The following is a 13,894-nucleotide window of genomic DNA, read 5'->3' on the forward strand; positions in this document are numbered from 1 at the left end:
ATAAATGCAGGAAGAAATATGCTTTTACTGATTGATAGTGACAACATGTTATTAGACAAAAGCAGTACTATTCCAGCTTGATGAACTAACCACTTTATCCATAGTGTTTGTTTCAACAAAATTCAGGCATTTTCAAAACAAACTTAACCTCCAAGGGGTCTTTTTAAAAAATATAATGTATGCTCCAACAGTAATGATAAAAAGAGAAGCTATTAAAATAGTATAATTAACAGCAGGCATAGTCTCAGAAGAAAACCACCTGGATAAAGACAATATTTAACTGGATGAATGACTTCTGTATATTTGTTTCTTAAAAGTCATGTTAATCTCTAATCATAAGTCCCATGAGAGAGTAGGAAACTCAGCAAATAAAATAATACACCATTCTTCTTACATAAAATGCCAAGAGTGACCCACCACTGGCAAAACCTTTCAGTGACTGAGATAAATGTGCTGAAAGATACAAACATGCAAATTGTCTCCTGGGACACCACAAAGACCAGCACATTTACAACAGGCTCATTAGGCTTTGGATAGGAGCATAATCAGTGGAAATGGGACAGAACTAAGCTAACCGGCAGACACGTTATAACCAGGGCGACCATCAGACCGGAATGCTTGATTGAGGACATTGTGGGACACTATTTATAATTATGCTGGGACTGTCCAGGCAAAACAACCCCTTAGTTACAAGCCATGCCTACATCATTAGTGCTAATGAGCTAAGCCAACAGGAACTAACACTGAAGGTCACCACTGTGTTTCTCATATTACAATGTCAGGGCCTATTCCACACAGTTTACATCATGCTGTCTGGAGGACCCTGGAAAATTTCTCTCTCCTGTAAGTGTTAAAAACAAGTGTTCTGCCTGGCCAGTGTAGCTCAGTGGTTGAGAATCAACCTATGAACCAGGAGGTCATGGTTCTATTCCTGGTTGGGTTATATGCCCAGGTTGCAGGCTCAATCCCCATTGTGGGGTGTGCAGGAGGCAGGGATTCAACGATTCTCTCTCATCATTGATGTTTCTATATCTCTCCCCCTCTCCCTTCTCTGAAATGAATAAAAATATTTTTAAGTATTCTGCCTGGTAACTAATTTATCTGTGTTTTATAAACCCAATGAATTGCATTTGATTTATTAGAAAGGCACTTTAGAAATCAAAGACATCATTCCTAAAATGAAAAACCCTGTTTGTATGTAATAAAAAAAAATTGTTTAGACATTGATGAAAACCAAATTAGTGATCTTGGCAACCAAGTGAAAAGCCATCTAACAATGTTGAGGGAAAAACATCTATAATGGGAATCAAAGGAACAGGAGGTATGGAGGAGCAGCCTGGAATAGCAAGATGAGTATACAAAAGGAGCTACCAAAGAAAGAAGCAGGAGAAGAAAAAAACAGTAAAAAAACTAACAGAAGAAAGATGATCCCAAGGCCCCAGTATTCACATTTACCCTGTTGATTACATCACCATGGAGGAAGCTGGGAGAGAAAGGCATCAGAATCGTTTGCTCAGGCTCTCTCAGAAACACCCTCCGTCTCTCATCCCCTCTCTTAGGTCCTCTCAGGCCCTCTAACTGTTTTTATTCCCATTTCTATGAACCTGAAATGAAGTATGGCATGAGTAATTTTAAAACGGAAAATACTTTAATAACGCTAACAGATATGAAAAATATCTCGTCTTCTGCCATTTCTAAGCAGTTGCGTAGCGTAAGAATTAATTAATTAGACTTAGCTACCAGACCCCAGTAGGCATTAACTACGTTACCTTGAAATTGAGGCTCTCATTTATGATGGTTTTCCGAAGTTTTGCCAAAGCATCGGATTCCTCGGTGGCGTTCACAAAGTGGTAATCGCGGATTGCGGGAAAGCCCCGCTTGTTCAAGAGCTCCTTGTTGATTTTACTGATGCAGGCTTTGCGCTGCTTCTCATCAGAAACATCCAAATGTGTGCCCACAAGAATCACAGGGGAAGAGGAAGCTCTAGCCTACAGAGAAAGACGCAAAATACTGATTACATTTCCACTGAAATTCACTCGAGTGGAAGTGAAAAATTAAAGGACATCATGAAGAAAACAGCTGCCTTTCTTTCCTTAATCCTAAGAAAAATAATGCAACATTAAAAAATTTTATAAGTCGTTTTTATGTGTCTTCTCAATTCAATTATTAACACGTTTCAGGTGGGTAACTTTCTAAGTGTGCTTTGGACTTCCAATAAGCACTTAAAAAACCCACGAATTATTTCAGTGTCATCATATGGTTTATATTTTCTCTTCCTTCTCTTCAAATTCAATCTCTTGAATTCATTTCTAATGTCGTTCTATTTGAAGTCTACAATGGGAAATAAAACCACTAAAGTATTACTGCCATTGTAATATTTGCTCACTTTGGCTGACTATAATAAAGTAGAAACAAAAAAAAGGTTTAAAAAATTACCAAAATTACAAAACGAGCTTGTAAGGAATAACTGGCAGCAAAGGACAAAGTGGAAACTAACAAAGAGAGATTCCCAATATAAGAGCATATTGTCAATTATACTTCAGTTTACAAAATAAATAAATAAATAAATAAAGGAGCACATTAATCTGGTGCCATATATAAGTGTAAGATCTGAAAAACTTCATACTAAATTGCCACTATGCATCTTCAAAGTTGCACAGATTGGTTTTCTTTAGCATAACTTATTTTAAGTTAGAAAACCTCATATTCCATTTTAAAATATGATAAACATAGTTTAGCATGTGTAGTTCCCATTTTTATAGCTGAAAAGGGTTCCAAGTATCTACAGCACTCACCAATACGGAACACCTATTTTCATGTCACAGCTTAATTACTCTGAAAATTTCCCAACTCAAAATTTCAGTGCTGCTAACTTCCTTAAAAAAAACAACAAAAACACCCCACAAAACTCTTAAAGCAATTCTTTGCCTAAAGTAAATTACCTTACATACAAAAAAAAAATGAAAATTACTCTGTATTCTCAAATGATTAGAATAGACCACCTTTATATTGAATAGCCAAGGCTTCATAGCATCAACTTCAGCCTGCCCTTTGCTGAGGTCATAGACGGCGAGGTACAGGGATCGGGGGGTCATGAAGTGCGGATGCGTGCTGTAGAATTCCTCCCGACCTAAACAGAGATTGGAGACTCTTTTTGAGCCTGCTTCTTTTCAAAACAAATTTTTTAGGTGATACTATACACGATTCAGCATTAAAAAATAAATAAATAAATAAAGAACAATCAACGATGTTTAGAAGACTATAACTGTTTACTAGCGATTGAGAACTTCTGGCTGAAGTGTTAGCTATGAACCCCATACTCAGCTTCAGCTGCCACCTACAGTTTCTAACATTCCCTTCCATACACTTCTCCGTCCTGGTGGCAAGGGTAATGCGGGGAGAAGTAAACAGCTCTGGAATAATTCCATAGGATTCACTGGTCTCTTTGCAGTATTGGAACAGAAAACTCAGTTTTTAAATCCAAATTCTATATAAGAGATCAACATGATTTTAAAATTCTAGCAAAATAAATACCTGCAAAATCCCACACATTTAGAATCAGGTCTTTCTTCCTTTTGCCTCTTATTTGGATAGGCCAGTCCTTCACGTCTATGCCAACGGTGGCACTCTGCATCCCAGCATCTGGTTTCTTGGTTTTCATTAATTGCTGCAATAAGGTGGTTTTACCACTCCCAGTGTTTCCCACAATCATAAGTTTCATGCGGTTATAGGGCACAGCCTTTTTTAACCGCTGTTGAAGAAACCTGGTATTAGAAAGACAAAAATAAAATAATAAACTGTTTTAATAGTATACTTAAAATATAGGTAAATTCTTGTGCATTAAACTCTTTTAAAAGTCAGATTTTTAAAATATAGTATGCAAAAAATGCACAACTTATATAAGTAAAGTGCACTTGTCTTTCGGTATGCTGTTAATGCCTATGTTTTATTATTAATATTAGTATAGTTGATAATGATTGGTAGCATTATCAAACACAATGACATGTTACACTATCACCATAAATAATCAAAATGTGAAAATGTTTGCAATGCCCATTAGAATTTTATACATACACACACAGAGATTTATTTAAATTAACACAAAACCCTAAAAATTATAAAGTATAAAATTTTAGAAAATCCATGTGACAGAGAGCCAAGTTAGAGTACCCATGCATACTGTTATGCTAAACCTTGATAGTGAGGTTATATTGGGTACATTATACATGTGTATACATATATATTCATGGATGACATATATAATGTATACTAGAGGCCCGATGCACAAAATTAGTGTACTTGGGGTGGGAGGTGTCTCTCAGCCCAGCCTGCACCCTTTCCAATCTGGGACCCCTTGGGGGATGTACAACTGCCGGTTTAGGCCCCACAGGGATTGGGCCTAAACCAGCAGTCGGACATTCCTCTCACAATCCGGGACTGCTGGCTCCCAACCACTCGCCTGCCTGCCTGCCTGATCATCCCTAACTGCTTCTGCCTGCCAGCCTGATCACCCCTAACCACTCTCCTGCCTGCCTGATCGATGCCTAACTGCTCCCCTGTTGGCCCGATCGCCCCCAACTGCCCTCCCCTGCCAGCCTGGTTGCCCCTAACTGCCCTCCCCTGCTCGCCTGATCACCCACAACTACCCTCTCCTGCCAGCCATCTTGTGGCTGTGGGTGCTGCCATCTTTGAGGGTGTGGCAGTCAATTAGCATATACCCTCCTTATTGGCTTGTGGACGCTGCCATCTTTGTGACAGTATGAGGGTCAATTACCATATTCCCTCTTTATTAGATAGGATATTCACATATATCATATATGCATATGTATAATATACATGGAAAGGTCATATTGGTTACATTATAAATTACTATACATAAACGATTATAGTATCAGATATATTGCTATTCCTAATCATCTTAGTGTAAAAATAGATGAAACTACTTAGAAATGCCATAGGTAGCTAACAAAGCCACCTTTATATCAATAGATTTTAAATGTTCTCTAAGATATAATGAATATATAAAGGTACATTTTAAGTATATTAAAATGTTGCCACAGTTTAAAATTAGAGAAGGAAACTAAATCATAACTGAATTTTAGAGATCACTGACATATCCATTCTCATAACTAACAGGAATCTGACCAACAGTCCTGGTGATCTGACCAAAAAGCTGAATAACTCTTCTTGGTTTCTTTGACACTTGAGAAAATAAGATCTGACAGATCATATCTCTACCTGCTATTACTGAAATCAGTCATTTTCTCACATGCAACTAAAGTTCTGTTTTCATCACCAATAAACAATAAAAGCAATGGTCCAGTGACCATTAACTATTCAGAATTCACCACTCTTTGAAAAAACTCATTCTTTGAAAAAGCAAAGGATGTCTACAATTTCTAAACTATCCTGGGTCTTTGTCTTTTCTAAAATGTAAAACAGAGTTTAAAAGATTTACTTACACAGTGGCTTGATAATATGAAATAATACACTGAAAACTAGTTCCACCAAATGTTTTATAGTAATTGAACCAATATTCATATGAACATCTTTTCAGTTTCAAGAAGGAAAAATTATGAGACATAATTATTTAAAATCAGGGGTCATGTTTAGCATAGCAGGCAACAAACTCTTTCCTTTCAAATTGCATCAAGCTCAGGAGGACAGAAATTATCCTATATAATAAAGATGTAATATGCAAATGGTCATTATACCTTAAAGTGTAATGACTGACCGAGTAAGACCGGATCATGGATCAGCAGGAGGGTGGGGCAGCAAGCTACAAGGGGGCGGCGGAGAACTACAGGAGGGGGCAGAGCAGCAAGCTATGAGGGGGGGCGGGGGCAGGGGGGCGGGGGGAACTACAGGAGGGCAGGGCAGTGGGTGGAGAGCTATTGGAGGGTGGCAGCGAGCTACTGGCGAGCTACTGGTGCACGGTTCCTGTGCAGAGCTACTATTTCTTCATTAAAAGTTAAATATAAATTGAAATGTAAGCGGAAGATAATTAGATAAATACAGTTCTCTGGTAATTCAAACACTATAAATTGTATGCCAGGCTTTGTGCCAACTATCAGACAATGAGTAAATACAGCCATAGTCCCAGCCTTAATGGCTATTATAGTCAGGGACACAATGAGGGGTGATAAATGAGCTGAAACCTGTAAGATAAATACAGATATAAAGTAATTTTGTGAAAATGGAAATAAATAATTGTATGAATAGGTAACAATAAGACTAATATGCTTAAAATATAACAAGGAGATAAAGTCAATTATCAAAAATATTTGACATTTTTAAAGTGTAAGCACCAGAAACAGTGATACCTGGGGAGTTTCAGGGATTTCAAATATGATCAAGGTCAGCAAGCAAAACCAAAGTTAGTAATGATTTATTATTTAAGAAACTATAATGCTTTAAAATAAAATAGACATATAACTATCTGCTATCTGAAATGAAGCTTAAGAAGTTATTATTGCCCAGCCAGTGTGGCTCAATGGTCACTGGTTCAATTCCCAGTGAGGGCACATGCCCAGGGCTCTGCGCTCAATCCCCAGCAGGGGGCATGTAGGAGGCAGCTGATCAATGATATTTCTCTGGCATTGATGTTTTTATCCCTCTATCCTCTCTCTCTACAAATCAATAAAGACATAAAAAAGAATTCATTATATTCTGCTATGCTTCTTTATATTGTGTAGTTGGTAACAAGAGACCAACTAGTAGTACTTTCCTTTTAGAGTCTGTTTCTAGCAAGAAACATGATAAGGAGGAAAAATATTCTCATATATATATATATATATATATATATATATATATATATGAAGGCCTAAGCAACCATTCCACCAGTAGCTATGACACACACTGACCAACAGGGGCAGACGCTCAACACACAGCATGGAAACATGGAACAGACTGATGAATCTCAGAGGAAGGGGGAGGGGGAGGGTGGGAAGAGATTAACCAAAGATCTTATATGCATACTAGAGGCCCGGTGCATGGATTTGTGCACCAGTGGTGTCCCTTGGCCTAGCCTGAGGAGATCGGGACAAAACAGGCAGTCCGGCATCCCCCGAGGGGTCCTAGATTGTGAGAGGGGGCAGGCCAGGCCGAGAGATCCCACCAGTGCACGAATCCATGCACCGAGCCTCTAGTTCATTATATAAAAGGCAAATGATACATAGCATCTTAATGTTAAATAGCACTATACATTTTTTTCTTATTTTGTAATTCTATATCCCTCAAAGTCACAGAGAAATCTGAAACACACTTAACAGAAACAAATGGAAATAAAATGATCTAACCTTATGATGTCTTTGGCTTTACATCCTATATGCTTAAAATCAAAATTAAGACGCAGCTCATCCAAAGGAAGATCCCATATTTTGCTCAATTTCCCCATTTCATTGGGAAAGGATCTCAGTTCCAAGTTGTAACTAACATCAAGAGATGTCAGGTTTTCAAGACAGCCAATCTCAGGAGGAATCTTAATGAAATAAAAAAAAAAGGGGCAAAGTCTGTTGGTGGGAAGGAAGATGTGTGCTGCCAAGGAACAAGAAGCTGATAAGGGAGCCAGAGAGGACCAGAGATCCCATCGGCGACATGCACAACCTTTCAACAGGGATCAAAAACCTTCCAAGTGCTTGTCACAGCTTTCACTATGAATGTTTAAAGAGATAAATATTAGGGACTTACCCAAAACTAGGTCACATATTTATAATCTTTGAAAACCCTTGCTCCCTTGGTAACATATGTCATCTCTTCACAACACTGAAAGCAAATGTCTTTATAGCTTTCCAAATCCAATCATCTGTTTCCTCACAGTGTTTTGTTCTTCAGTAAAACTATAAAGATCTGGTCATCACAAGCTTATATACAACTTAATACTATTAAAATACAACTAAATTTTGTTTAACTAATTTAGGTGGCACACTAACTAGAGTTTGTTTTTTCCATTCCAAATTTTTAAGTACCCATTACTTTTTTAATTTTTTTAAAATATTTTTATTGATTTCAGAGAGGGAAAGGGAGAGATAGAAACATCAATAATGAGAGAGAATCATTGATCAGCTGCCTCCTGCATGCTCCCCCACTTGGGGATAGAGCCCACAACCCAGGCATGTGCCCTTGACTGGAATCAAGCCCGGGACCCTTCAGTCCACGGGCCAACACTCTATCCACTTAGCCAAACCGGCTAGGGCTCATTACTTTTAAAATAAAAAAAAAACATTAATTTTTCTGGCAAAAATCAAGTACCAAAAATCAGTTATTCTGAACCTCACAGTTTCAAACACTTAATTATTTTTGCCTTTTGAATTTGGCCCCCAAAAAAGTTTTTTTCTGAGATCAATGGATAATCAATTTCAGATTTGTAACAGAGGCAATGGAGTAAAGCAAAGGACATTGGCCCACTTGGATGAGGTAAAGGAATGCAGGAATTTAAGAATGTAGGAAAGAAAGTCAGGGGAAAAACATGACTATATGTGGCCCAGTGTCAACTTTAGAAGTGCAGAGTATCTGAGAGTCTGGTAAAAGACCAGTGATTTCATGATTAAATAACACATTTAAAGCATTACAGACACCACATTCATAGTTAAATAGATATATTTCTGTAATTAAAAAACAGAGCACAAAAAGTGTTCTTTTATGGAAATTACGCATTCTTAATATACCAACTTATCTCAGGGTAGGTTTAGATCTTATTCAAAAAGTAGGAAATACAAAATGACAGATTTTAAAATGACAATTTTTGATGATGCAAATTACACAAGCCTATTTTCAAATGGCAATAACTTTAAGCAAATAAAGATGACCTCTTACCTCTTTCAGTTTATTATGAGAAAGATGTAGTTTCTCTATTCTAGACCATGCATGTGCTTTTTCGCTCAAGTCCAAGATGCTGATCTGATTATGACTAAACAAGAGTTCCCTTAAGTTCAAAGATTTCCAGTGTACAGGACTTGGTAGGTATTTAATTTCGTTGCTGCTCATGTCTAATGATCGCAAGCTAAAACAATACAGTGTCAAGATAGAACCAAGTGAGTGTTTCCAAAATACATAAAATTATATCACCAGTAATTTCCACTAGAGAATAAGAACTTTAAAACTAACAACATTTATATATAAGGATGCATGTGTGCTTTGGGGTACTTATAAGTACAGATGAGCTAGAAAGGAGGCCTTCTCACTAGAAACATTTACATGAATAAGAACCATTAAAAGCAAAATTGAGGCCTAATTTCCCTGCTCCAGAAACATAAAAATGTCAATCTCAGAATGAGTGTTTTACACATGTTTATTACACATGAGAAATCATAATTAACGAATACAAAAATGGTCATTAAAATTCCTGCTTCTATTCAAGTAGAAGAGTTATAAATATACAGCCCCTCTATCTCTTTTCAATTTCACTTATTACTAGGAGGATTCTTCAGAGGTTGGGTCTTAGAGCTCATTAACATTGTGCAGGGGCACACTCTTCCACCTGCTTGTCTCAGGGTGATACACAGCGTTCCCTAACACTGAGCATGATGCCTTGCATAGTTAAAGTGACAGCCAATGTAATCTCATTTGAGTATCATAATGCGAACTATTCATTAAATAATGTTCAACTGTTACTACACAATAGCACACCAAATTAATATAAAAGTTTAAAAGTCCAAGTAACAACTTCGGCCTTTTGTCTAGTGAATGTCAAACATTCATAGATTTAAACAGTAAGCTAAGTAGGTTTAGAAATCAATTACATTTTATATGCCTAAATCAAAACCTTGTTTCTGAAGGTTCTGCTCCAGCTCGTGTGGCTTTAAAATTAAAATAATAAACTTACTGTGGAAGATTTAAAATTGCTTCTGGAACACATGTAAATCTGTTTTGAGATAATTTGATGTTTGTCATAGAAGAAGGTAAAAAAGGCATAGCAGCTAAAAGAAAATAAAAATGAGATAACGGACATTTAAATCATTTTAACTAGATTTCTATTGGATTCTATAAGAACGGCTACCAATGACCTGCCATTTAACTTAATTTCTATTCTTATGCTGACAATTTTTCAAAAATCTACTTTTAAAATATGGTGACATCCTTAATACTACCACTAAACATTAAAATAATACACCATACTTATACAAATCTTTTAATATGAAAGCTAAGCAACTATCTAAATATAATTAATCTGTTTAACATCTATGAACATAAAAGTTATTAGAATATTCATTTCAAATTATGTGTGATATTTTGTGAAATAGATTAATTCAAATTACTCTTAAGTAACTGTAACAAAATACTTTAGAATACTAATATACAATATAATATCTAAAGATAAAAATTCTTCAGAGTATCATCTCATAAAGTGTTCTATGGAATAATATGGATATTACTTAATAAAGGTATTCTTTGATCATGTGATCTTAAGAGATTGGGGAAACATTAGGTAAAATAAAATGAGGTATCTCAGAGTTCTCAATAGCCTGGCATATGTTTTGAATTCCCAAGAAAGAAATATAGTATGAGGACCTCCAAGGAATGAAATTCCGTGGAACACAATATTGGAAACCGAGCACAGCATACAGCCTGTTTTGTCATCTGCAAAATAGTACAGCTAGACCAGATGATATCTGAGATTCTTCAGAAATATAAAAACTTATGGTTCCATGAAAGTAACTTCAGAAATTACTTCTTAGCATTTTCAATATTAAAAGTACAAGTTATGCTTTATCTAGAAAATCTTCAAGGATCAAAAACTTCCAGGACATGGCTAGACGCTGCCTTCCTGAAAGGTACATGCTATGCTACACCTCACCTATTTTCCAAAAGTATTTGTGACTAAATAAGTTAGTAGAAATGCTTCTCCACTTAAGAATTAAAGAGTCTTGAGGTTCAGATGCTATAGGGAAAAACACTCTTATAAAATCAAAGAATTGAGTGAAACTTCATTTCACATGAGGTTATTTTCAATGGTTCGTGATCCCACTCAGGTATGACCTAACTATAGACAACTTCTAAAACTATTAAAGTTGTGTAGTTTTAGAAGATAGGTAATTTCTAAAACCATTAAAGTTGTGTAGTGAAAAGAAAATCGATTTTTGAACTTAGGTGTATTCAGGTTTTCATGGTTAGCTAATTTTATGTCCCTGACATGTCACACAAAAATCTCAGTGCTTCAATTTCCTCAATTGGTCACGCAGAGATCATACCTGTCCTATTCTATAGGTTTGTGTGTGTGTGAAATTCAGTGGAGATGACATATTTACTATAATCAAGCCTCAGAGTCCTTATAAATGCTATTTTTTCCTGACCCAACTTAAACATCATACTCCCCTGCCTCCTATCCCCAGTTTCCGGTTCATGGTAGGAACATGATCAATGTTAGAAGAGGGTGAAAGGGAGAAAAAAATAAAATACTATGCAAATTAGCATGGCTCTTCTCATTTGTTTCTGATCGTTCTGACAAATTAATATATTTGAAAATAAGTGGTCAAACTGTATTCTGCTATTAAAATGTATTAAAAATTATTTTATAAAAAAATAATTTTACTGAGTCAGATATAGAACAGTCACGTTGGTGGCAAGATGCACATGGCTTCCATTAGGAAAGATAAAATATGAGGAGTTTCTGTTTATGGTTATAAAAGTATTTTCCCTTAATATTATAATTCTCAGATAGGCTGCAAATGAACATAGTTCCCTGTTATCTCACAGGCTTAGGGTATTCCACAAAGGGTGTTCCATGGCTTGTAATAAAAGTAGTGGTCATATTATGTATTATTGTAATACCTTGCACAAAACAAGAACTTATTAAATGTACATGAACATTACTAACTTGAAAACTGTTGAATGATTGATTAAAAAGAAACAATAGTACTAATAATACTTATACTCCAAAAATTTCTGAAGAAGCTCGGTAGGAACTTAGGATTCCTGCTTTACCCAGATCAGGCATTCATAGGAGTGTTTAGTTTAGTAAACTGAAAGGAACCACAATATAGTGACTATTTATAGCCCAAGATATTGTCATTTTGATCTATGCCAATACTAACCTGCTAAAATTATTTCTCATTTATAAAATTTTAACATTAAAATTTTAACTTTCTTTTTAATTTAAAAAGTAGACTTTTTTAAGCAGCTTTATATTTACAGAAAATTTGAGTGGAAAATACCAAATTTTCCATGGATCCCTTCTCTCCTCACTACCACCACCCATAAACACACTTTCCTCCCCCTCTTCTATTATGAATAAGTTGCATAGTTTGGTATATGTTATAATTAATGTCAATATTAATGCCTTGTCATTAAAATCCATCGTTTACAACAGAGTTCACTCTTTGCATTATACATTCTATGCATCCTGATAAATGTATTATGACCAGTGTCCACATAACAGTAGCACACAGAATAGCTCCACTGTCCCAAATCCTCCTTTTCCCCAACTATTCATTCCTCTCTTCCTCACTCCACTGGCACCCGCTGATTGTCTTAGTGCCTTTGCCAGTGTCTTTTAGTTGGAATTATACAGTATGTAGCCTTTTCAGCCTGACTTTTTTCACTTAGCAGCATGCATTTAAGTTTCCTTCCTGTGTCCATGGCTTGACTCCTCATTTATTTTTATCACTAACCCGCTAGATTTATATTTGAAGCTCCGGCATCATATTTAAACTCAAACAATACCATTAAATCCCCACCAAAAATGTCCAATATTACTCATCCTGTAATATTCAAAAGTGCTGGTAAAGAGAAGGCTCACCCAGAACACTTACCAAGGGAGTTCATTCTGGCGCTGAAACTCTCCACTTTAGGACAAGCCTCAAGAAAGTCCTCTGACAGGGATGAAATGTTGTTTTTACTAAGATTTAAAATCTTCAGTTCCTTCAGGCTCAGGGGAGAACACATTCCTGATATTTTATTTCTAGTCATAAGAGAGAAAATGAGGACTAAATTGCATGAACTCCTATGCTTAAAAGAAAAAAGCAAAAACAACTTGCCTTCAAAGTTTAGCATCAATCAGATTTATCGACTTTAAAATTAGTTGTGAAAATTTAAGTCAATTGATGCAAGCTGCAATATTAGTTGCCTCTGTCTTTTAACATGTTACAGTTTAAAATTTATTGCTGTAGAAATAATGTCAGCATATTTTGTCAACCTTACACAGCGTCCATGCAAGGCAACCCTTTGGTCTCTAATGAGCCCTTCCTACCCTTCTAAAGTCAGCTGCTCCAGTTTCTCTGCCACATTGCCCAGGTTCTCGGGAACAGAAGACAGCTGGTTATATGACAGGTTGAACTGTTTCAAGGTCGGACACTTCACTGCAGGATCCAAAACTATCGAGGGCCCAATGTCATTTCGAGAGACATCAAGGTTGGCAATACAATTCATTTTCAACAAGTAGGAGGGAAACGCTGTGAACTTATTACTGTGCAAGTCCAAGTGCGTCAAACACTTCAGCACCTGGAAAGACAGTATTTTTAAAATTCCAAAATAAACCCCCTGAGAAACTTACTAGGAAATTTAGCTAATATTTCTTGCCTGCCATAACTCCCATAACTAGAACCATTAAGAATTTTCTAAAACTTGAAAACATAACTCACAAGAGAGCTTTAGTACACTGACTGGTCCAACTTTCTCTGCTCTAAAATGGGTAAAACCAGGGGACATGTGGCAGGCAGGTTTTCAAAAGCAAGTTCACAAAAATAAAGTTTAGTATTTAACTCAGCTTTATTCATTCAGCAAGTAAAAATGGAAGCAGCCTCAAAAAATATTTAGACTAATGATTTCATGAATAAGTAGTATAACATAATCCTGGGAATATAATTTTAAATGCTAGCTTTTGGAAATTGTTATACATTTTAATATAAATAAGATTTAACCATAAAATTAGTCACTGTACATAACATATATTTTATTT

At 36.1% G+C, this 13,894-nt stretch overlaps 1 protein-coding gene across 6 annotated transcripts in view; it reads right to left on the reverse strand.

Moving 5' to 3' along the window:
* The window catches only part of LRRK2 (leucine rich repeat kinase 2), a 122,357-nt gene that overhangs the window by 43,377 nt on the left and 65,086 nt on the right, over positions 1 to 13,894 (reverse strand). For all 6 annotated transcript variants that reach the window (XM_036297040.1, XM_036297038.1, XM_036297041.1 and 3 more), the window contains 8 exons: positions 13,187 to 13,437; positions 12,750 to 12,898; positions 9,824 to 9,917; positions 8,815 to 9,001; positions 7,299 to 7,480; positions 3,535 to 3,764; positions 3,003 to 3,130; positions 1,770 to 1,988 (listed from right to left, as the gene is read on the reverse strand). In XM_036297040.1, the coding sequence (XP_036152933.1) occupies positions 1,770 to 1,988; positions 3,003 to 3,130; positions 3,535 to 3,764; positions 7,299 to 7,480; positions 8,815 to 9,001; positions 9,824 to 9,917; positions 12,750 to 12,898; positions 13,187 to 13,437 (1,440 nt within the window). The remainder of the gene's footprint in view (positions 1 to 1,769; positions 1,989 to 3,002; positions 3,131 to 3,534; positions 3,765 to 7,298; positions 7,481 to 8,814; positions 9,002 to 9,823; positions 9,918 to 12,749; positions 12,899 to 13,186; positions 13,438 to 13,894) is intronic.

This window comes from Myotis myotis, unplaced genomic scaffold (genome assembly GCF_014108235.1).
Source record: "Myotis myotis isolate mMyoMyo1 unplaced genomic scaffold, mMyoMyo1.p scaffold_m19_p_3, whole genome shotgun sequence".
NCBI classification, from domain to species: Eukaryota; Metazoa; Chordata; class Mammalia; order Chiroptera; family Vespertilionidae; genus Myotis; species Myotis myotis.